Genomic DNA, 25622 nt, shown 5'->3' on the forward strand with positions numbered 1-25622 from the left:
TTTCCCCTTACTTAGGGAGAGATTGAATAGCTCAGCCAACGGTTTCGCCAGGACATCGCTCAATTCTCTGAGCATTCTTGGGTGCAAATTGTCTGGTCCCATGGCTTTGTTCACCTTGAGTCTTGCCAGTTCACTGTAAACTTCACCTGGTGTGAACTCAAAATTCTGAAACGGGTCTTCTGTGCTTTGTGTTGCCTTCAACTGGGGACCGTGTCCCGGTGCAACGCCGGGCCATCAGCTAGTATGTTATATAGTATTAAAGTAAATATTAAAGTAAACTTTACAATACAGCACCTGGGGTCATTAACTGTTTTTAAGGGATAATAGCGGAAACTACCGTGTTTCCCCAAAAATAAGACCTACGAAAATAAGCCCTAGCATGATGTTTGGGGTAGGTCCTAATATAAGACCTACCCCAAAAATATGCCCTACTTAGGTCGACCCCCGAAGCCCCTCCCGAATGTCCCCAACACCTCTCGTTTCGCCAGCAGCAGCGCTTTCTCCCCCCTCCCCTCACATGTGCAGCATCTTTCCTCCCCTCTCACTCATCCCCTTACGCAGCATCTTTCCATCCCTCCTTCCCATCCCGTGCAGCAGAACCCCGCCAATCCTCCCACCGTGAGACCAACATACCTCCATTCCAAACAGCAGTGGGGGCAGCACTACTGAACCAGTGTCACTGTGTCTTGTTTTCAGGGAAACACGATAGCTACTCTATATATTGTTTAATAATAAAAAATCATTGTAAACTGTTTTTTGGAAGCTTAAAATAGGATTGTATCTTCAATTACCGATTCCTTTTTGAAGCTTATTGTACAAATGGTTCAAGAAAGAACCAATGAAATAGTTCAAACTTGGTATAGGGCTTGATAGTAAAGGATCACATTGGATGTTTTCCACATTACTATTAAGTGCAATTAATCCACCAAAGGAAAGCACAGGTTAGTTTTTGAGAATATTTCATTATTTTTTGTCTGTCTTGCATATAGATAGAAATTTTGTATAGCCTTAATTTCACTATCTTATATTTGCTTCTGAAATATTCTTGCTTATACTTAGATTCTTCATGGATTTAAGAATCAAGTAGGGGATGAGAATTGGAGCCGCTTCTCTGACCAATTTCCTCTTCCCTTGAAAGAACGGCTTGCAGCTTACTATGGAGTTTAACATTGTATGGTCTAGCTGCAATCCCATCATTAGGGGTAAGTTTTTAAAAAAATGTTTGAGTAGAAGATGTTAAATTGAGTTTAATTATTTAATTTGTGTGTTGGTAAAGAAAAAAAAGAGAAATTGTGTAAAGCAAATTCTCACAATTTTAAAAACTAGTTTTGCTTCTTGATTTTAAAGCATAACCTCATAGATAAATACATTAAAGAGAAGATTCCCCAATTGGCAAAGAATCAAACGCAAATGTGTTAGTCCAGTGTTTTTCAACCTTTTTACACCTAAGGACCGGCAGAATTAAAAGAATTATTCTGTGGACCGGCATCGGTCCGTGAACCAGCGGTTGAAGAACACTAGGCTAAGTCGTGGGCCAGACCCCGCCCATCTCTACTCAATCTCCACCCCAGACCCCGCCCCATTATAGTACTAATTGCACCTTGCACATCCCGTGCCTCATCTGGAAGCCTTCCCTCTGACGTTGCAACGTCAGAGAGAAAGCTTCCGGTTCAGGCGCAGGATGCCCTTAGGAGCCACTGCCCGTGGCTTTGTGCACTGAATCAGTTAGGAAGAGAGAGCTGGCTCGAAGATAACGCCGCGTCGATCGCACCGTGGACTGGCGGTTGAAGAACACTATTTTGGGCCTGACGCACATGTTGGTCCTGTGGACCGGCAGGAAATTTCTGTGGACCGGCACTGGTCCATGGACCAGTGGTTGAAGAACACTATGTTAGTCCATCCAAAAATATTCATTCCCGTGCAAAGAGCACATGAGTCCTGAACCTGTGGGTAGTACATCTTCACTGCAGAAGGCATCTACATTTTCAACTCCTCCCTGAATCATCAGGCATTGCCCTACTTAGTTTTTTCCTTTCTGCAAGCAAGTTGAGCAGGTGTTATTTTCATCTGCTCTGTTTATATTTATTATTAATGTTAGATATATACAGGAGTCCGTACTTTAGCTATTGATTCTCACTAACCACACATCTGCAGAAGGATGTCAGTTTAAAATCTTTAACTCCTCCCTTTTACAGTGGAGAACAGCTCCCTCTTCTGCAAGCAAACTCAGAAGTTGTGCTCTGATCTGTTCTGCTTATTTTTATTATTTGTGGGGATTTTTCCATTTTTTTTTAAATTTCTTCATGGCTTCAGTGCTCGGAAGTCCTCTTCTTGGGCTTACTCTGCCAGGGAAAGGACACTGTCTCACATGGGTGGACTGCTGCACCCAAGCCAATCTCTTCAAAGTACCTGTGGAGCCAGCCTGCTTGGTGTTCCTTAGAAGCTCAGGGCCCATTCCCGTGGGAGCTGCTTGCCTGCTGATTTCTTCTGAGGCAAGAGCACAAGCTGTGGAGCCCCCCTAAGTAAGAACCCTCTGGGTATCAGGGAGAGCTGGCTATGCAGTTTCTCCCCCAGTCATTTTGTGAGGAATTTCGGGGTTGGGAGTCCTTGAGTGAGGTACATTCAACAGCCAGAAGATTTCCATCAACAGTCAAATTCCTGACAATCTCAGAGGCAGAAGTACTTTTCCTGCAGGCAGACTTCCACAAGCCAGCAGGCACCAGTAGTCCCATTATTCCCTATGGGAAAATCGTGGGAGGGTCTGAAAATTTCATTTTTAAGGGTTTCTGAGGGTAGGATTAGGCTCCCACTCCTCCAAAACCCAAAAATCGCTATTTTTTATTTAGCTCCAACAGCTTGTTTTTGGCAAAAATTTTCTGATGGCAGCCACCTTGGATTTTTAGGGATCTGTTATTAAGCTTCCTTTTTTCTGCCTCAAAACCACTCATTTTGCCTAGAGATCAACTTTCATGGATGCCCCAGGCCTTTCTAGCCCATGGATCCGACAGTTTTTTGCACAGATTTTCCAGTTGAAGAGCGCCATGTTTCATGTGCCCTTGGGATGCGAGATCTCAAGTTCTATTCAGTTCTCCAAGGCTTTGGAATCCCAGAACATTGAAATGAGCCCTCTAGTGGATTCTGTAAAAATGCCATGCCATTTTAAAAAAGTGGCGGCTTTTGGCGACTAAAAAAAGCGACTGGTCCAGGGGAGCTGGTCAGTGTCACAGACTACTAGAAACCCCTGTGTTGTGATGCAGCGGGAGAGATGCCCATTCTCTCCGTTGCATCAGAACACCCCTTCCCAGCAGCAGCAGCAACCACCACCCTCCTCCCAGAATGGCAGCAACCCCCCCTGCAGCGGTAGAGATGCCCACTCTCCCTCTACCTCTCCTAACCCTCCCCCGCTTCCCCCTGGCAAGTAACTCCCCCCCCCTCGGCAGCCCCTTTAACTCAAAGTTGATGAGCCGGAGGTACATGGACCCACTCCTCCCAGCTTCTTGCGTCATCTAAAATGGGGCCTTCCCCTCCCCGGTGCATCTTGGGATGCACTGGGGAGGGGCCTGAGGCTCTAATTGGCCCAGGTTGTATAAGGCCACTCCCATGGCATTACAAGAGCGAAGATTCAAGTCATGCAGGTGATATAAGATACGGCCGCTAGATTGATTTCTGGGACATCAAAATATGATCATATCAGTCCAGTATTAAAGAAATTCTATTGGTTGCCAATTAAGGCTCGAATTGAGTATAAAGTTTTGACTGTAATACTATGGTTCCTGATTCAAATTTTGAGAAGGTATATTTCAAATTGAAATTTACAGTTGGAATCAACAATGAGACTAATTGAGAAGAATCAGGAACTATATTACAAAAAAAACAACAACCCAGTATGGCTGCTATATCAGTAGCAGGCCCAAGACTTTGGAACTCAGTGAAAGGGACATTAAGTGTATGTGCAGACTTTGAATCTTTTAAGAAACTGTTAAAAGACCTGCCTTATTTGTGAGTTTTTCTTACCTGATTGTTCTGAAATCAGTAGATAATAGACCACTCCTATGCAATTTGGATATAAAATGATGGTTTTTAATAAGTATGTGTGGGGATGTTTTATAGTTTATGTATGTACTAACTGTTAGAAATAAATTAATAAAATTTTGTTTTACCTTGTTAGTGGTCTGTTGCATTTATTAATAAGTTGTATTTTTTTTGCAGAGCAGATCAAAAGTATGTGATTGGGGAGTTCTCGTGCCCCTTGTTTCTCCTCTTTCAGAGGTTCTCTGCTTTGGTACAAACTGAGAAGATAGGCTAGTGCCCAATGATAAAGGGAGGTGGAGTTGAAAATGTAGACAATGCCTATTTCAATACTTACAGGTGAAAATGCACTACCTACAGGTTCAGAACTCATGTGCTTTTCTGTTGGAAAGATTGAGGTAAGAACTTAATCTTCCGTTCTGATTGCTGACAGCAACAAAAAAAATTAATGTACATTATTGAAGTATTTTTCACCTATTTAGAATGTTATATCTTGTACAATATGACCCTTTGGAACCACTGATATACAGTCATGTGAAAAAATTTGGACACTCCATGAAATATTCAGTTTTCTTAAGAAATGGTCACATATTGATGTCAAATCTTTTTTTTTATTTATCTCTGGAAAAGAAAGTAATGTAATTGCAGGTTAAAAAAAATGTCCTTGATTTACTGAAACAAAAGATATCCACAAAAATGTATATTCTTACTGAGGAATAAATTAGAATACCCTACACCCTATTAGCTAGTGTTATCCCCTTTGGCTGAAATAACTGCAGTGAGATGCAGTGAGAGCCATCTACCAGTCTCTGACATCAGTCTGAGGAAAGTTTGGCCCACTCATCAATGTAGAATTCTTTCAGCTGTGAGATGTTTGAGGGGTTTCTTGCATTTCAAATCACCTCACAGCATCTCAATGGGATTAAGATCAGGGCTTTGACTGAGTCATTCCAGGACTCTCCATTTCTTACTTTTCAGCCACTCCTTGGTGGATTTACTGGTAGTTTGGGGTCATTGTCGTGTTGCAGGGTCAAGCTCGCTTCAGCTTTAATTTTCTTACAGATTGTCTCACATGTTCCTCAAGCACCCTCAGATAAACGGTAGAATTCATGGTGGATTCTATGATGGTGAGCTGGCCAGGTCCTGCTGCAGCAAAGCATCCCCAAACCATGACACTTCCCCCTCCATGCTTCACAGTTTGGTATGAGGTTCTTTTCCTGGAATGCTATATTTGGTGTACGCCAAACATGTCCTCTTTTCTGCTGTCCAAATAATTCAATTTTAGACTCATCTGTCCATAGAACACTATTCCAGAAGTCCTGGTGTTTGTCTACGTTCTCTCTGGCAAACTCAGTCTGACCTTGATGTTTCTCTTAGAGAGCAAAGGTTTCCTCCTTGCACACCTCCCATGAAGTTAAATTTGTGCAGTCTCTTTCTGATTGTAGAGGCATGCATTTCACATCAACAGTAGCAAGAGCCTGCTGTAGGTCCTTTGATGACATTTTAGGGTTTTTGGAGACTTCGTTTATCCCAGGACAAGCAGGCAGGTATTCTTACATATGGGTGACGCCATCAACGGAGCCAGGATGCGGACGTCTCGCAAGCAGACTTGCTTGAAGAAACTCGAAGTTTCGAGTCGCCCACACCGCGTATGCGCGAGTGCCTTCCCGCCCAGCGCAACACGTCTCCTCAGTTCTCAGTTTTCCGCGGAGCTGAGAAATCTGTCTTTGACTCTCCGCGTTTAACTTCGTTCACTTTGTGCCTTCTCTACAACCGCGGTTTGTTTTTTTCTTCACGAATCGCTGTTTTATTTTATTTTATTTCTTTTATTTTAGTTTTAAAAAAAATTTTTTTTTCTTTTTCCGTTTATTTTCCGGGACAGGCCGCTCGACCGCAGCCCGAGGGCTTCGACTTTGCAGCAGCTATTTTTCCATCTATGTCCAAGCCTGCTAAGGGCTTCAGGAGGTGTAGCAAGTGTCAGCACGCGATCTCTCTTACGGACCTTCACGGACGCTGCCTCAAGTGCCTTGGGCCGAAACATCATCCTAGGTCATGCCTACCTTGCCAAACACTTCAGCCTCGTGCTTTTAAGCGTTGTTGCATTTTGGTGGACAAGCTTTTCGAGATGGAGTCTCCTTCTGATCTCTCGACTTCTAAGGCGTCTTTGACCTTGACTTCCACCGAGGCTCCTTCTGTGCCTACTGCTTCCACCTCGAGCCTCATCAGATCTTCGTCGTTTGCAGCGGCTCTTGCTTCGACATCATCTGCTGTATCTTCCCCTATTTCCTACGGTCAGATAGCTCAGCAGTCAGTTCCGCCGGTGGTGATTAAAGTGTCCAAGACTTCTAAGTCGAAACACACTCACACTACCTCGAAGGAACCTCCAGCCAAAGCAGGTGGTCCGGTTTCAGACGCGGATCCATCCTTGCCGGCTTCTTTCCAGACCATGTTAGAGAAGCAGTTTATTCAGTTCCTTACTAACATGGGACCCAAACTGCTTCCTCTTATCCAGCCTGGGCATTCAGCAGACTCCCGCGAGGTCGAGCCGCTTCCTTTGCCCCAGTCTGAACTTACACACTCTTTGCAGGTCTCTGCGAGTGTCTGGTCTGCCATCCAAGCACGAAAAACAAGGAGCAGATTCTTTGTGAGTGCCTCGACGAGAGTCCTCACACTCTAAACAAGGAGCAGAGTCTTTGAGAGTGCATCAAGGTTCCTCCACCAAACCTCTGGAGCTTCGATCTACAGCCTCTAGTCCTATTCATACATCCTCGAGATCTGGTTCCAGACAGAGTTCTCACCAACATTCGAGGCCTTCATCGAGGCATCTTCTTCTCATGACAAGACCATCTTCCTTGAAGCCTCGATCTACTCCAACCTCGACCAGACCACCGACTCCTCATTCGAGGTCTCAGATGCCGGACTTCGAGGATGTTCCGGTCTCGATTGCCTCGTCCAAGTCACCAGGTTCCTTTGATGCCTTTTTCCCTGCCGAAGCTTCTTCTTCGACACAGGCAGCCTCGACGTCCTCGAGTCCTTCTCGAGGCAAAGCATTGGCAGATCAGCTATCTTTCTCGTCTTTCCTGCCACAGATGGCTGTAGACTTGGATATTCAATTTGATACTGGCTCCAAGTATTCTAAGGAGTATCTAGAAGTCATTCATCTTCCTCAACCTCTGGCAGAGTGTCTTAAGCTTCCACTTCATAAGCTTTTAAATCAGACTATTGGTCAATGCATGGAAACACCTTTTTCCATACCAGCTGTTCCAGGAAAACTGAACTCTAGGTATAAAACTGTGCATCACAAAGGGATTGACAACTCACAGTTATCTCATCAATCCCTGCTTGTTGAATCCTCCTTGAAGAGGTCCCATCCTTTAAGGTTTATGCCACAGTTCCTCCTGGAAGGGAGGGGAAAACTATGGATAAATTCGGACATCGCATCTACCAGAATGCTATGATGTCCTCTAAAGTCCTCAATTATAATTTTTATTTCATCACTTACTCTGAATTTCTTCTTTCTGTTCTACCAAAGTTTTTGGATTATTTGGATAACTAAATGCATTTTGAGTTTTAGGAAGTCATTGCTTCTTTCTCTCAATTACGTCTGCATCTCCTCCAATCATCTTATGCCTTCGAGTTATCTGCCCAAGCGGCTGCTTGCTCTGTAGCTATGCGTCGTCTTTCCTGGCTTCGTACCGTTGACATGGACTCTAACCTTCAAGATCACTTGGCTAACATTCCTTGTGAGGGTAACGACCTTCGAGGAATCCATCGAGGTAGCCACCAAGAAATTATCTGACCATGAGAAATCATTTGCATCTATAGTCAGACCTAAGCCAAAGCCAGCTCCTGCCAAGCCTGCAAGCCCTGCTCTTATCTATCAAAGACGTTTTGCTCTGAAGCAGGCTCCTTATACTCGCCCTCCTCTGAAAAAACAGCAACCTCAGAAGCAACAGAAACCCCAATCTTCTGCTGCACCTAAGGCTTCTTAGCCTTTTTTACTGTTTGCAACAGAACATAACCTCCACCGTTCTGTCTCTGTCTCCTTTTCCCCCTATAGAAGGTTGTCTCCATCATTTTTACAATTGATGGACGATAATTACATCTGACCTCTGGGTGCTTACCATCATCAGAGAAGGATACTCTCTTCATTTCACTCAGGTTCCACCAGAGCTTCCTCCAAGAGAGTATCCTTCCAATCCATCCCAGAACGCCCTTCTTCAGGAAGCTCAAGCTCTGCTTTCTCTCCATGCCATCGAACCAGTTCCCTTGGAACAGCAGAACAGGGGGTTTTACTCCCGTTACTTCTTTGTTCCAAAGAAGACGGGCAGTCTGCGGCCCATTCTGGATCTCAGGGCTCTCAACAAATTTTTAGTCAAAGAAAAGTTTTGAATGTTGTCCCTGGCATCTCTTTATCCCCTTCTCAAGCAGAACGACTGGTTATGCTCTCTGGATCTCAAGGAGGCCTACACTCATATCCCCATTCATCCGACCTCCCGTCAATACCTCAGATTTCAGTTGAGGAATTTGCATTATCAATACAGAGTAATACCATTCGGCCTGGCCTCGTCTCCCAGAGTGTTCACCATGTGCCTGGTAGTGGTAGCGGCAGCTCTTCGGAATCATGGTCTTTAGGTATTTCCTTACCTCGACGACTGGCTCATCAAAGAGTCCACATCTCAAGGGGTTATTGTAGTGACCCAACGGACAACCTGGTTCCTACAAAGTTTGTGATTTGAAATCAACTTTCCCAAATCTCATCTTCAGCTCTCACAGACTCTACAATTCATTGGAGCTGTTCTGGACACTTTCAAACTCAGAGCATTCCTTCCACAACAATTTCTGGAAGCTCTTCTTCAACTCTGTCATACAGTGTCTACCTGCACTTCCATCTCAGTGAGACACATGATGGTACTTCTGGGTCACATGGCCTCCACAGTACACGTGACTCCTTTTGCCAGACTTCACCTCAGAATTCCTCACTGGACCTTGGCATCTCAATGGATGCAAGTTTGCAACCCTCCTTCTTGACACATTTCAGTCACTCCTTCCTTGAAGAATTCTCTCCGTTGATGGATGCTCTCTTCCAATCTTTCCAGAGGCTTGCTTTTTCAAATGCCCCCTTATCAGAAGGTCCTCACGACAGACTCTTCAACCTACGCTTGGGGCGCTCATCTCGATGGTCTCCGTACTCAAGGCCACTGGACCAGTAAGGATCATCAATGTCACATCAATCTGTTGGAACTCAGCGATTTTCAAGGCTTTCGATGCTTTTCAACATCTTCGCGACCAGGTAGTCCTCATCCGGACAGACAACCAAGTCGCCATGTATTATGTCAACAAACAGGGAGGGACGGGATCTGCCTTCTTTTGTCAAGAAGCTCTGAAGGTTTGGGACTGGGCAATCCGCCACAACACCTTCCTCAAAGCTGTCTACATTCAAGGGGCGAAGAATTGCTTGGCAGACAACTTGAGTCGTCTTCTGCAACCTCACGAATGGACTCTCCATTCCTCGCCTCTTCATCACATTTTTTCACAGTGGGGAACCCCTCAGATAGACCTCTTTGCGGCTCCCCACAACTTCAAACTGCCTCAGTTCTGCTCCAGGATATACTCTCCTCACCGCCTCGAGGCAGATGCTTTTCTTCTAGAATGGATGCATCTCTTTCTCTACGCATTCCCTCCTTTTCCTCTCATTCTCAAGACTCTGGTCAAGTTGAAGAACGATCATGCCACCATGATTCTAATCGCTCCTCGGTGGCCAAGACAATCTTGGTACTCCCTTCTACTTCAACTCAGTACCAGGGAGCCATACCTTCTACCAGTTTTTCCTTCTTTGCTTACACAGAGTCAAAGATCTCTGCTTCATCCCAACCTGCAGTCTCTACACCTGACAGCTTGGTACCTTTCAACGTAACTCCTCTTCAGTTTTCTCAATCTGTAAGAGATGTTTTAGAAGCCTACCACTAGACAATGCTATCATCAAAAGTGGACTAGATTTTCTACGTGTTGTTTTTCTCATCATAAGGAGTCTCAGCATTCCTCCTTATCTTCTGTTTTAGACTACCTGTTACACTTAACCAATTCTGGCCTCAAGTCTACATCTATCCGAGTTCATCTCAGTGCAATTGCGGCTTTCCATCAGCCTATTGAAGGGAAACCCCTCTCTGCTCATCCAGTGGTTTCCAAATTCATGAAAGGACTCTTCAATGTTAAACCTCTTCTCAAACCGCCTCCTGTGGTTTGAGACCTCAGTGTTGTCCTTACTCAACTCATGAAGCCTCCATTTGAACCAATTGATAAGGTTCATCTGAAGTATCTCACTTGGAAAGTGGTGTTTCTCATAGCCCTCACTTCTGCTCATATAGTTAGTGAACTGCAAGCTTTAGTTACTGACCCACCATTCACGGTGTTCCATCATGACAAGGTGGTTCTTCGTACTCATCCTAAATTCCTACCTAAAGTGGTCTCAGAATTTCATCTCAACCAATCCATCGTACTTCCAGTGTTTTTTCCAAAGCCTCGTTCTCACCCTGGAGAATCAGCTCTTCATACTCTGGACTGTAAACGTGCGTTGGCCTTCTACTTGGAACACACACCAAACTACACAGAACTGCTCCTCAACTTTTTGTTTCCTTCGATCCAAATAAGTTGGCCCATCCTATTTCTAAGCGTACCATCTCTAACTGGATGGCAGCTTGTATCTCTTTCTGCTATGCCCAGGCTGGATTACCCCTTCACAGTAAAATCACAACCCATAAAGTCAGAGCAAAGGCAGCTTCAGTAGCTTTCCTCAGATCTACACTTATTGAGGAAATTTGTAGAACTGCTACTTGGTCCTCGGGTCATACCTTCACTTCTCACTATTGTCTGGATACTTTCTCCATATGGGATGGACAGTTTGGCCTACGCGGAATCTGATTCTACCAAGGCAGAACTACTAAACGAATACTTCTGCTCAGTATTCACCTGTGAAGCACCGGGAGCTGGTCCGCAACTACAGATAAGAGACAGTCAAAAAGACCTATTCAAAGATTTTGAGTTTACACCCAGTAGCGTCTACTACGAACTTTCAAGACTCAAAGTAGACAAAGCCATGGGACCAGACAATCTACACCCCAGGGCGCTCAGAGAGCTGTGTGAAGTTTTAGCTGAACCACTATCCGTGCTCTTCAATCTTTCCATGCACACGGGAAGAGTACCCCTGGACTGGAAAACAGCTATCGTAATTCCACTCCACAAAAAGGGCTGCAGAACAGAAACAGAAAATTACAGACCAGTGAGTCTCACATCCATAGTGTGCAAACTCATGGAAACACTGATCAAACAGGAACTCGACCAAATACTAGAAGAAGAAAATCTACGTGATCCACACCAACACGGATTTACCAGGGGAAGGTCCTGCCAATCTAATTTGATTGACTTCTTTGACTGGGTGACTAGTCATCTGGATGCCGGGGAGTCCCTGGACGTGATTTATTTGGACTTCAGCAAAGCTTTTGACAGCGTCCCACACCGCAGGCTGTTAAACAAACTAAAATCTATGGGATTAGGGGATACACTCACTACATGGATTAGGGATTGGCTAAGCGGTAGGCTTCAAAGGGTGATGGTAAATGGTACCCCCTCCAAAACATCAGCAGTGACAAGTGGAGTACCACAGGGCTCCGTCTTAGGGCCGATTCTATTCAATTTATTCATAGGAGATATTACCCAAGGGCTTAGAGGAAAAGTATCACTGTTTGCCGATGACGCCAAACTATGCAACATAGTAGGTAAAAGCAGTGTGCCTGACATTATGACGCAAGACCTACGGCAGCTGGAACAGTGGTCGTCAACTTGGCAGCTAAGCTTTAATGCTAAAAAATGTAAAGTGATGCACCTAGGTAAAAAAAATCCACACAGAACTTACACACTAAATGGTGAAACATTGTCCAGGACCAAGGCAGAACGTGATTTAGGAGTGATCATTAGTGATGATATGAAGGCTGCCAATCAGGTGGAGATGGCTTTGTCCAAGGCAAGACAAATGATGGGCTGCATCCGTAGGGGTTTTGTCAGCAGAAAATCTGAAGTCATAATGCAGTTGTACAGATCCATGGTGAGACCTCATCTGGAGTATTGTGTTCAATTCTGGAGACCGCACTACCGGAAAGATGTGTTGAGAATGGAGTCGGTTCAGCGAATTGCTACCAGGATGGTCTTGGGGCTCAGGGAACTCACATACGAAGAAAGGCTGAAAAAACTGTGGATGTACTCGCTGGAAGAACGGAGAGAGAGGGGAGACATGATTGAGACCTTTAAGTATATTACGGGACGTATAGAGGTCAAAGATGCTATCTTCTGTCTTACAGGGCCCTCGGTTACAAGAGGGCACTCGCTGAAAATCAGGGGAGGGAAATTTTACGGTGATACCAGGAAGTACTTCTTCACCGAAAGGGTAATCGGTCATTGGAATGAGCTACCTCGGCAGGTTATTGAGGCCAGCAACGTATCAGATTTTAAGAGAAAATGGGATATTCACGTGGGATCTCTAGGGGAATAAACGTTAGGGAGTGGGTCATTGGTGTGGGCAGACTTGATGGGCTAAGGCCCTTTTCTGCTGTCAATTTTCTATGTTTCTATGTTTCTAATAACGATGTTCTAATCATGTGCACCTGATGTGATATACCTGTGTGTGATTCGAGCACCTTTAAGTGGGAGGATATGTGGGGGTGTCCTAATTTATTCCTCAGTTAGAGTATACATTTTCTGTGTCGCCTAATAGATCGGTACAGTTAATCTTTACAGATAGGTTATATCTCACTGTGACCTGCAGGTGGAGACTAAGACCAAAACTTGATTGTAGTATATTAGTTGAGGCTCCCCCTACCAACCCAGTCTTTTCTCATTCCCCAGCAGAGTGGTAAGACTAAATTGGCTCCCCTGTTAGGGCTGTTGGAATTTGTTTTAGGACTCCTGGGTCCCCTTTAGTGCCGGATGGGTCCTGTTTGGGGATCTGTCCGACCTCGGGGGTGTTAAATCCAGTGGGTCACATGATGCATTCCCCTCCACCTCCCCACATTTTTGTAGAGGTGTCTCAGCTGGCAGCCTGGCCACCGATACCGGTCAGGCCTCCAGCTTTGAAATCCGTGGAGTCTGTTATAAAAAGAAATCCTGAGGCTGTGCCAGTCAAGGGCTCCTTCCCTTATATTTACTGTATTTTACTGTCTTTTTCTGCTAGCCAGCACTTTTTTTTCTAGCTAGGTCACATCTGGAGCAATGAGTACTTTTGCAAGAGGAAAAGTTCTCATTGTAATGCTCACGGCTGGCCTGTTCGAGGGAGGCAGGCCGCTGTGAAGGGGAATCCTCATCGGCATCGGGTGCCAGCGGCCAGGGATCCCCTTCGTGAGTGCCTCACATCCAGCAGCTGTCTGCGGGGAAGCCCAGGCTTCCCCCACCACCCACACGAGAGGTTCCCCAGCTGCCAACAGTCAAGCAGAAAGAATTCCCTTACTGTGAAGCAGCTGGGAACTTTAAAACAGCTGATACCTACTTTAGCGGCTGGGGCGGTTTAAGCCTCTTAGTCGCTGCGGGTCTATGCAGCTTCTTTTTTTTGGCAGTTCAGCTCCATTTATGGCGGGAAGCACCTCCATTTTGGTTTAGCCTCAGGTGACCTCACCCCTGTTTGGTGACACAGGTGGCAGGTTGTTGGGTCCTTCTGTGGCAGGGAGTCCCATGGGGCCGCCAGGGGATTTTTTCCCCTATTTTACATGTTTGGCTTTTTGCTGTGGCCAGAGGTCCTGCTTCCGCCCCGGGGGTCTCGGGGGGTGGGGTAGGGGGGAGATTACCCTCGACGTCCTATACGGATAGGCCCTGTTCAGTGACAGTTCTGTTCCGCTCTGCTCCTCTCACGTCCCAACTCCCGAGGATCTCTTGGAATGCTGCTGGTTTGGAAGGAGCAGTCTTTTGTTTCTCAGTACCTGTATCTTTTGGGGAGCTCTCCAGGATCCTCTAGGAGATACGGTTTTCCTGCTAGCGGCGCTTTGCACTCCATTTGCTTATGCCATTGCAATATTGGGGCATGTATTTTTGGTGGGACAAGCACTGTGAGCTGCCTTTGCTGGTCTCCTCATTTGTTCTGGTTCAAGGACACCATGTCGGAGCGACCCCGCATGTATTGGACCCCTTGCTTCAGGGGATCTATTCTATTTCCTGCTCTTTCCTTATGCTTCAGATTAGTCGGGTTGTTATGCTCGCTCGGTGGCAGGAGGCTCCCTTGTGCGTTCTATGGCCCGCTTGTATCCCATCCTGGAGGGGAATTGGTACACCTTGAAGTCACCTATGGTGGACACGGTGGTCTCAGACATCACGAAGTAGCATATTGTGCCTGTGGAAGGCAGCTCTGCCTTGAGGGACTCCGAGAAGCTTATGTTGGAGTCCCTCCTTAAGCAGACTTTTGTTGTATCTGCCCTGGTGGTCCAGGCGGCAAGGGGTGGCGGGCTAGTTGCTCTGGCATGTTTTCGCTGGGTCGAGCATGTCCTTGACCGTGAGTCTGATAATTGGGACTTAGTAGAGCAGGAAGTTGGCAAAATTGAGATGAGTGCTTCTTATCGCTTGATTGCCATGTATGACCTTGCAAGCTTCTGCCAAGTCTGTGGCTTTTGGAGTGGCAGCATGCCGTACCTTGTGGCTTTGAGCATGGTTGGCGGATGTGGTGTCCAAAGCTAAGCTGTTGAAATTCCCTTATAGGGGGGTCTTTCTTGTTTGGAGAGGATTTGGCCAAGTTGGTTCAGACCTTAATGGACTCTATAAAGTGCCTCATTTGCCTGAAGATAGAGCTAGGCCGCTGGCACAAGGTGATACTGCTCAAGGGTGCAGGCGTGATTTCTGCAGTCTCCGCCCTGGTCAAGGGGCCACTTTCTTTCAGGCCTCCGGGTCTCCCCAAGCCCGGTTTGTTCAGCACATGCAGTCCTTTCGAGGGGTTTGCCGTGGTGCTGGAAATTCCCTGCCGGTTCCCCCAATGACTCCTTGCTGGCACCCGCTTTGGTTCCGGTGGGTGCCTGGCTGCTGTTTGGCTGAAATAATCATATAGACAGGCTATGTACCTGCCTCCTAATTCTTCTATATAGTCCTCCGTTCTTAATTCTATCTCAGGGGAGATCAGAGAAAGAACTGAAGACTATATGGAAGAATTAGGAGGCAGGTACGTAGCCTGTCTATATGATTATTTCAGCCAAACAAGATCATGTCTAATCAGTGGGTCCTAGAGGTGATTCAGAATGGTTATGCTCTGGAGTTTGCCCATTCATTGCCAGAAGCAGGCCTTTTGCCAGACCCTACAGAGATTGCTGGATCTCAAAGCAGTGGTTACAGTGCCCCCACAGGAGTATTGCACCAGCAGGACCTCAATTTACTTTGTGGTGCCTAAGAAAAAGGGGATCTTTCGGCCCATCTTAAATATGAAAGGGGTCAACAGGGTTTTCAAAGTTCCATTTTTTCGTATGAAGACTCTGCGGTTTGTCATCCTGGCAGTTCAGCCAGGGAAAGTATCTGACTTGTCTCGATCTGACAGAGGCCTGCTTTCATGTTCCATTTCAGGCCTCCCACCAGCGTTTCCTTCGCTTTGCAATCTTGGGTCAGCACTTTCAGTAATGTGCGCTTCCCTTTGGTCTGGCCACGGCTCCGCGGACATTCACCAAGGTTATGGTGATTGTAGCAGTGGCATTGCGCAAAGAGGGTATTCTAGTTCATCCCTACCTGGTCGACTGGTTGATTTGAAAAAAGTTGTTCCAGGAGAGCATCCAGGTCACGGTTCGGGTGGCAAAATTCCGGCAATCGTTGGGCTGGGTTGTCAACCTATCCAAGAGTCGGTTGGAATCCTCTCAATGTCTGGAGTACCTTGGGATTTTCTTCAACACCTCCTTGGGGAAGGTCTTCCAGAGGCCTGGGTAAGCAAATTACAATCTCATATTCGCCTGTTTATGGTGTCCCGGTGTCCTCGGGCACAGGATTTCCTCTAAGTCTTGGGGTTGATGGCGGCTTCCCTAGACATAGTGAGGTGGCTCGTGCCCATATGCGTCCCCTTCAGTATGTTCTTCGGAGGTAGTTGCCCCAGAGGTACGATTTGGACTTCCCTGTACCTCTTTGGGGTTAGCTTGCTGCAGTCTTTGTTGGTGGCTCCAGACCTCTCATCTAGTTCAAGGGGTAAGTCTGGATCAGCCACAGTAGATGGTGCTTCTCATGGCTGCCAATCTCTTCAGATGGGGAGCTCAGTGTCTGGGTCACTCAGCTCAGGGCACCTGGTCCACGGAGGAGGCATCTTGGTCGATCAGTGTTCAAGACCAGAGCCACCTGTCTGGTGGTGGTAGCTTTCCTGTCCTTGATGGGCAAGTCTGTCCGGGTCCTCTCGGACAATGCCTCGGTGGTGGCCTCTGTCAGTTGTCAGGGGGGTACCAAGAGTTTTCTGGTGGCGCAGGAAGTGTCTCTGCTTATGGTCTGGGCAGAGTCTCCTCTTCAGGACCTCTCGACCTCTCACATAGCAGGAGTAGAGAATGTTCAGATGGACTTTCTCAGTCATCACGTGCTAGATCCTGGAGAGTCGTGTCTAGGTCACACAGCCTTCCAGTTCTTAGTGCAGTCTTGGGGTCAGCCTCTCAAAGACCTGATGGCCACGGGTGTCAATGCCAAAATACCCCGTTTCTTCAGTCATCGCTGAGACCATCGGGCCGAAGGGCTCGTTGCTCTGGTTCAGCCATGGCCGACAGAGGGACTTCTGCACGTGTTTCCTCCAGGGCCTTTGGTGGGCAGAGTTGTGCGCATTATTTGGCATCCCAGCCTAGTGGTTCTGGTGGCCTCAGACTGGCCCAGGTGTCTGTGGTATGCAGATTTGGTTCGGCATCTGGTGGCGGTGCCTCTGCCTCTCTCAACTGACCACCTGTCTCTTATGGCTTGGCTCTTGAAAGGGAACGCCTAGGTAAGAAGGGGTATTCAGAGAACATGTTCTCTACCCTCTTGGGGTCCTGGAGACTTATTAATAATAATAATAATAATAACTTTATTTTTCTATACCGCCATAGTCAGGCGACTTCTAGGCGGTTAACATGGTAAGAAGGCTGGACATTCAGCGAATTACAAGAGGTCTTAATGCAATACAATAATTCTGCATACAATACAATACACTGAGTCACTTATTAGGCTTATGTGAGGGTTTGGCGTGTATTTGAGGAGTGGTGTGATGCGCATGGAGTGGTCTTTTTTCACACTTTCATGCCTTTTGTGGGTTGTTAAGGAATCAGCGTCTAACTGCCATTTCTGATGTCGTTCGCTTCTTGCGGGTGGCCAAATTGCTTAAGTCTCCTATGCGACTGTTCCATCTTGGGATTTTAATCTGTTCTTGTCCGTGTCCACCTTTTGAGCCTTTGGGTGCCTGCTCATTGAAGGACCTTACCCTTTAAGCGGTCTTCTTGGTAGCTATTACTTCTGTTAGACGTGTTTCTGAGCTGCAGGCTTTTCTCTTGTAGGTCTCCCTTCCTGGAATTATCTAGGGAGTGGGTTTTGTTGCAGCCTGTTCCTTTGTCAATCAGTCAGTGATTCTCCTGATGTTGGGTAGTCAGGAGGGATCTTCAGAGCAGAAACAGTTGTGCAAGTTGGATGTCAGTAGGGTCCTTCGTTTTAATGTGCAGAGGACCCAGAAGATTAGGAAATCAGATCAGCTCTTTGTCCTTCTAGTGGGTCCTCGTAAGGGGGATGGTGCTTCCAAGGCTACCATTGCACACTGGATCAAGGAGACTATTGCTTCCGCATACCTTCTTCAGAACAAGTCTGTTCCGCAATTTCTCAAGGCTCTTTCCACTCGGGGTCAGGCATCTTTTTGGGCTGAGTTTTCTCTTGTGCCTCCAGTGGATATTGGTAAGGCTGCAGTCTGGTCTTCTCTGCATTCCTTTATCAGACACTACCATGTGGAAGTTCAGGTGCATTGGGACGTGGTTTTCGGCGAGTGTGTTTTGATATTGGCCCTTTGGGGGTCCCACCCATGATGGGTACTGCATTTGTATGTCCCATCTGTAAAGATTAACTGTACTGATCTATCAGGTGACACAGAAGGAAAAATTAGGTTCTTACCTGCTAATTTTCTTTCTGTTAGCCTGTAGACTGGTACAGTTCCCCACCCTATCTGTCTTTATGCGGTGATTGCGGGTTTTGATCAAGTGCAGATTTTGTATTTCTGCGGGTTCTACTATTTTTCTAGGGTCGGTGAGATATAAGAACAGCAGCTATGGCTCAGCTGGCTTACTTGCTAAGCTTTGGGGACATTTTCACTGCAGGATTTTAGTTCTATACATGTCCCAGCAGTTGTTACCATGTGTTTGTTGTTTTTAACCTCCTGATCGGAGTGTTTTTACTGTTCTCAGTAGTATTTTCCTAGGTCCTGCTTGGTTATTCGGCAGACTGTGTTGGTAGGGAGAGCCTCAGCTAATATACTACAACCAAGTTTTAGTCTGTCTCCACCTGCTGGTCACAGTGAGATATAACCCATCTGTAAAGATTAATTGTACTGGTCTACAGGCTAACAGAAAGAAAATTAGCAGGTAAGAACCTAATTTCTCCTGTGTGGATATCTTTTGTTTCATGAGTAAATCAAGGAAAATTTTTGTTGGTTTCCTGCAATTACATGACACATCACTTTCTTTTCCAGAGTTAAATAAAAAAAAGTTTTGACGTAGATATGTGAACTGAATATTTCATGGGGTGTCCTAATTTTTCACATGACTGTATAAACAGATTTTAACACACATAATGTATGGAAGAACATATGGGCATATTACTTCTATTGTCCCTCCTCCAACTCTCCTGACAACTTTTTACACTTTAGGAAACCAATAAACTTTTTTATGATTACCTTATGAAATATCTGCTTTATTTCTTCTTGTTTAATTAGGTAAATAGTATAAATTCAATAGTTAAACATCAAGGTATAGGTGCTTTTTGACATGATGTTCTACTTTTCCTTCTTGTAGGTCCTTCAGTCTAGGAGACGACGAGGGAGCCTCTGCACCCAGGGAAAATGTTACCCTTTACTGGGGGGAAGGGTGAACCAGTAGGGAATACAGTACAATCCCAACCCTACTGGGAGGGGCGGGAGGGAGGTGTTGCCGTCACTGTATTAAGTCGATGTTGGGAAATGTTTTAACATCTGGAGCCTTTGTGGGTGGAAATCTGTCTTCTTACAACTCTGCACTGGATGTGAAGATGCAAAAGAGATTCAATTCACAAAACAGACATTCTGGAAAATAACCGGGAATTGTACTTAAAAAGAACTGACGATTGAATATAGGGATAAAGTGAGAGGGAAAATTCTTTAGCACATAATAAAGGAAACCTTAAGAATGGGGGTTACAAACAGTAAAAGGCATTATTTTAAAGTGAGAGTTTTCTGTGCGTCTTCCCTCTGGGATTTCTAGGTATCTGCATGTTAATGAAGAACTACACAAATGAAGTTAGTACAGTTAAAATGCAACTTGCTACCCAAAGTAGAAGCAGACACATGCAATCTGTAATGTAGTTGTCCCAAAATGTTGCAAAAATCAAATTAGAAATAGAAGCAACCAACAAGATGCCAGTCTTTACCTTGTTTGGCATATCCAGCTAAAGATTTACATCTTAGTTTTACATTAAAACATTAATATAGTGGAAATTATTTAATTGATGTAGTTTATTAGGCATTTAATTTCTAGACCAAGGCATCCTTGTTAATGTGCAGTACAGGATTTAGGCATGTGTTCAGGCTCATAGCGGTTGAAAGTAACAAAAGTTAGTTGGGTAAGTAAGCATGCTTGCATCACGGAGTGAGATTGGTATTTATGTTACCTATGTTGCGCCAGTTTTGTGTTGCAGTTTGCCAATTACTATAGCCCTGCATTAAAATACCTTTTAAGTTACTGTGGATTTTATTTTAAGATTATAGATATAAAGTACTGTAGATTACAGTTAGCCCTTGAAATCTTTTTAGGATCTGTTAGAAATAAGATTGATATTGTATTGTGTGTAACCTGCACAATGTGGAAAGCTGATATACCTGTGCAAAATCTTTGCCTCTGTGCTGTCAGTGTGATGTGCTTTCTGCATGGTTATATACTATTGGATTTTATCAAGACCTCTCAGACTAAGTTAACAAGGTAAAGGATAAGTTAAAAGGCTGCTTAAATGTTAGTTGGCACGTAAAGACAATTGTAGAAGATGACAACATGATTGATATATATTTCAGTGTTTAATCCCACTCAACATATTGCATTCTGTGCTTCTTTTTTGTTCAAAGCATGATCTTAAGAGATGCTAATAGATGTACAGCAGGGTACCTACACTGTATTGGCACATGTTGGTGGCCCTTTGTGCCCTTGTTCGATGCCCATGGGTACAAGTAAAAGCTTCAAAAGGAGTTAGTTTGGATCCCTCTTCATTTCATTTGTTTAGCTTTTCTGTTGCTTTCTCTATTTGTATTCCTGTGAATAAATCCATGTTAATTTAACCTTTTACTTTTCCTTCCATGTGTATTTTCTTATGTACTGTGAATGTGAAACCCTAGCTGGTACACTTGATTTTGTGTCCAAATGAACCATGCAAGTCTTTAATTTAGATTGCCTGAAAGTATCCCATGATGAGAGGAAAATGGAGAGAACAAAACTCTGCTGGTCAGAAGTGATTTGTTTCCCATTATTCCAATGCTGCATATCTAACATGAGAAGTAAATTAAGCCATAACCTCATTATTTTAGCATTCTACATTTCTCACCTTTTGCTTTGCAGAGTAAACACTGAGTAAGAAGCTTTATAAATGAAACTTTTCTCTGCATAGTTTTATTCTTCAAGAAAGAATTGAACTATACAACTATTGCAGTGATGATCTGAGCCATACATTAGAATTTTAATTTGTGGCATGTTTTAAAATGCATGCAAAGTTTCATACATTCCTACTTATTTTGCCTTTTTTCTAATTGGATGGGTGTTAGATTTTAGCATGCACAAAGGTATAGTTACTTAAAAGTGGCAGTAAGAGAGGGCCATTTGTACCTAATATTATCCAAAGCATGTAGAACATTTGCTTTCAAATCTCTGCTCAGTTTCACGAATTATTACTCAAGCTGGCAATTGCTGCCCAAGCCAATATTTGGGAGATGTGAGGTTTTTTTAGATGGTCACTTCTTAAATAAAGCAAAACTATAAATTACTAATAACTTTTGATAAAAGGATCTTGACAATTACATTAATTTCTTGTATTCAAAGACACAACGGAAAAAGTTTCTCATTGAAATAACTTGCAGTCTCTGGATAGAATGTTATAAGGGGTTAATGGTCATGATTATAGTGCAGTGCTACTCAAGTCTAGCTAGTTTATTTAAACTAATAGTTATAAGAAGGCACACTGATAAATTTTAAAAAATAATCCCTGTCAAATCCTTGTGTATCTAAATATTTGTATATAAATTTTGTAATTCTGTTTAAGTGGGGCCTAATTGACATAATTAAATTCAGAAAGCAGTAACATCAATCAAAATACAATGCAAAGTAAATTAATGCTGTCTGAGAATACACTGAATTTTGACATCTTTGATTTCTTTTGAAAACTAGCTAAAGAATATTTCTTATGCACAGTGCAACAAGGTTTTGCTCTTTAATTAAATTTGAACAACATTCTGATTCAGCATTAATTATAATAGGTTTAGTACATCATGGGATATACAAGTGTCTTAACTCTCGTGGTATAGTCTTGACCGTTTTGAATGTTGACTGAATGTGTATAGAATTGTATGTGTTGTCTTGTTACATTCCAGTGTTTCTGCCTTTTGGCATGCTAAATGCACGGCTTAATTTGTCTGCTCCTTACACACTGACTAAAGTGCTGTTAGTGTGCTCAACTACAGAAATAGCCGCTGCTAAGTGATGTAGATTTTCTACTTGAATATTTGTATGTTGTAGGAACCTCAGGAGGTCTGTGTTTACTGTTTTTTTTTGTTTGTTTGTTTTTTATATATATATATATATATACCTTCATTTTCCTGTTTGAGCTTCCCACTTTGAAGGATTCTAACCAGAACAAAAACTGCCAATCAACCTAAGTTGGTAACAGAAAGTATAATTAAAACATTTGAATATATCTTTGGCAGTTAAAGGGACATTTTATTACAATTTGTAAAATGAAAGTTTAATGCCATATTCATTTCACTTATGCACCAGGAGAGGAGTCTGCTCGTTTTTGCTGTGCAAAATTGTTTAATTCAAATGAGTTTGTTTTGGAATGAATATGAGGGGTTGCTATTTGAAAAGAAATGCTGATTTACTGGTGCTTATTCATTTACTCCCTCCTCCCCCCCCCCCCCTGCCTTTTATAAAACTGTGAAAGTGATTTTTAGCGCAGGCCAACACACTGTTCTGCTCCCAACACTCATAGGAACTCTTGAGTGTCGGGAGCAGCATAAAGAAAGCATTCAGCGCGCCAACCAGCACTAAAAAACATTTTGTGGTTCATAAAATGGAGGGGGGGTTAGTTTGAAGATCTGATGACTGAATCTAAAATTAATAGTAAAACGTTTGTGGTATAAAAGTAAATTAGGTTCCTTCTAGCATCCAACATGAACTGGCAGACTCTTCTCCTGCAGTCATCTATGTACCTAAGCTGCATATACTGTGAGACAGAATCATACTTTAAGTGGCTCTCCTGAAATATTGCCTTGCTATCCAAGTATGAAATACTCAGATACACCATAGTTTATCTCAGGTGACTAAACTTGTGTGTACCCTCTCTAGGCCCCTTATTGTGTTTGAAACACATGCCTATAAAGCATGTATAATTTCAATTTTTCATATGTATTTTCATATTTTGTAGTATATCTTAAGCTTATAAGTCAAATAAAATATTCACTGTGGAATACATTTTGCATCATATTAAAGATCTATCTTATTCATATTGAATGTTTTATTAAATAGATGCAAAAAGTGCTCTTCCCTAGAGAAGATTATATACACATTATTGCAGCATGATTTTTCCCTTTTAAAAATGTGCTTTTTTAAAAATGTTGCTACTAGTTATTTTGAAAAATAACTATGTAATGTAATACTAACTAGCTAAGAACATCTTACTTGCTAAACAGAAGTTGTAAAACTTATGGATAATCTGTTCTGTTCTGGTGGGGAGATGTGTTTAGTAGTTTTTTGTTCAAATCTTGTGAATACTGTATTAAATGTGATATTTCATTTTGTATGGCATTGTTATTGACTAGGCATATTTGCATAAGAGACATTACAATTTAGTTATTTTGGCACATTGGAAGGAAAGGTTCTTGCCTTAGCTATTTACCTGGACACTCCATATTTCATTTAGTAGGATACTATTGCAAATTTGTTCCTTCTGCTTATCTGGTCAGCAAGTTTATTTTGAGTCACATTAGAAAACCACAAGTGATGTTGTGACCTGTATTGTAGGTTAAATGAAAACAAATAGAATTTAAAGAACCTGATGTGTCGGGGGAAGACAGCAGGTTAAAGATAAACTCCCATATTCAGTGTGCTCTAGACCATGTATTTCTTAGCAAGCCAAGCCTGCTTTTAAACCAGCATGCAGGGAATACTGATAGGTGCCACACTTTGCCTCAATTTTTTTCACACTGTACATGTCTTTCTTTGCCAATTTGACAGGTTTATCTTTTAAGTATAGGGTTAGTTTCTTTGTATATGGGAGGGTAATAGCAACATTGGAATAGATAGCCATTATTGATTTTGTAAAAAAAATAAAATCTTGCACTGTGATTAAACCCTACTGCATAATTGGTTTATGCAGCAGCAGGAAGCTACTTTAACACAGCTGAGGCATGTTGCCAGGAGAAATGGATAGAACTTTCCAAGCCACTGAAACTTTTGATTTCTGACCCTGTTTTTACATAGAATATAGTGGTATAGCAGCTTAGAATCTTCCAAAAATAATTTGATCTTTCTGCCAACAACTTAGGTTGGATGAGTTTTTTTGCTTGGAAGCTTTAATTCTGTTTCTTTACCTGCCATAATGTTAGAATGTGCCCTTCAAACATGTATTTCTACAACCTCTCAAGCCGTATAAATCAAGTGATATTTCTAGAAGTCTGCCTCTGTGCTAACAAAACTTCATTTTAAATAGAATATGGTTTTAATTTTTGATAAGCTGCTGAATTTTAAATAGATTTTTGGGGCCACCAAATATTTTGGATCATGCAGAGAATATATATTGTACTGTAGTAATTTTGTATTTACATTTGTATAATGTGATATAATAGATGTGAATGTTAATCACTGCTTGACTATGTTAATAAAGTTGTTTAAATATATGTCATTGTGAAATTTTTTTTATGAAATGCAAATTTTGCTTAATAAATGAGATTTAGACTTAGAAGACCATGGTTCATCAGAGAGCTTAGAAGGTTGTCAAGAACACTCTTTATGTGTGATTTTGTTGTGTATAGTATTATAATTTCAAAATAACATTGCTGGTTTAATGGGTTCCTATATTTAATATGTATGAATTTCTTTATTAGTGCGTCTAGCAAGAAAATGAATTTTTAGGAGGCTAGTTACTATGCTTCAGTAAAATAATCATATTTGCTACAGCTTAATTTAACATAGTACTGTAACTCAGTACTATAGATCAGTATCAGTGAAGCTTTATCCTGAGAGCAGAGTGCGGCCCACATGAGAGATCTTGGAGTTTCCTGCTAGGGATGTCTATGTTCCAAACACAACCTACAGGTAAGACCTGAGAACAGTCTGCAGTTCTACAGTACTAAGGGGCCCGTTTATTAAACTGCAATATGCTGAGACTAGAGTAGCTACATTTTGTGTGGCAGGTGTTAAAATGTTGGACACATTGATGGTGCAATTAGGCCTTTATGCTGACAGATTGAAAGTTAAAAACTATTGAAAATGCAGCTATTTGTATTTGCTTTCATGTAAAGGAAAGATTTCTATTTGTATAGGCAATAGATGGAAGTGGGCAAGAAATGTCATGAAGACTCAGCTTTTTGTAATGTTAATTTTGTGTTATGCTTGTTTTATATGGGATCCATCTAGATTAGTGGTTCCCAACCCTGTCCTGGAGGACCACCAGGCCAGTTGGGTTTTCATCCCTGCCCCATTACACCCCAGTCCCGCCACCAATCCTACCCCAGCCCTGACCCCCGCTGCCTGTTCTCATCGGGCAGCAGCATATGTGCAAATACGCTCCTGTCTGACAGTGATTTGTTCCAAGCTTTTCAAAACCCTGACAAAGGGCCGGGTTTTGAAAAGCCATCTGGACCCCGGACATGCAAAAGGAGGAAATCCGGATGTCTGGTAACCCTACATAAAGTAGATGTCAGAACACTTGAATGCATCCTGTGTTAGGCCATTTTTCCTAATGCAGCCTAGTAAAAGGGTATCTTAACAGTGCAAGTGGGGTTTGGGTTTTTGGGCCTGGAAACACACAGCCAGACATGACCAGCAATAGTGGAGAAAAGATCTTTATTGGATTTAAACAAAACACTCCTGAATCCTGTTCCTTCATAGGATTGAGCGCATGGAGAAACAGTCTCTTGATTTGACAAACAAAAGTCC

General features: G+C 43.2%; 1 protein-coding gene across 7 annotated transcripts in view; it reads left to right on the forward strand.

Moving 5' to 3' along the window:
* Positions 1–24361, forward strand: part of TNPO1 (transportin 1) — a 560536-nt gene extending 536175 nt beyond the window's left edge. For all 7 annotated transcript variants that reach the window (XM_033929167.1, XM_033929193.1, XM_033929150.1 and 4 more), the window contains 2 exons: positions 1060–1202; positions 19029–24361. In XM_033929167.1, coding sequence (XP_033785058.1) covers positions 1060–1167 — 108 coding nt within the window. In that variant the 3' untranslated portion in view covers positions 1168–1202; positions 19029–24361. The remainder of the gene's footprint in view (positions 1–1059; positions 1203–19028) is intronic.
* Positions 24362–25622: the final 1261 nt, after the last annotated feature.

The sequence above is a fragment of the Geotrypetes seraphini genome, chromosome 1, assembly GCF_902459505.1.
Source record: "Geotrypetes seraphini chromosome 1, aGeoSer1.1, whole genome shotgun sequence".
In the NCBI taxonomy this organism is placed as follows: domain Eukaryota; kingdom Metazoa; phylum Chordata; class Amphibia; order Gymnophiona; family Dermophiidae; genus Geotrypetes; species Geotrypetes seraphini.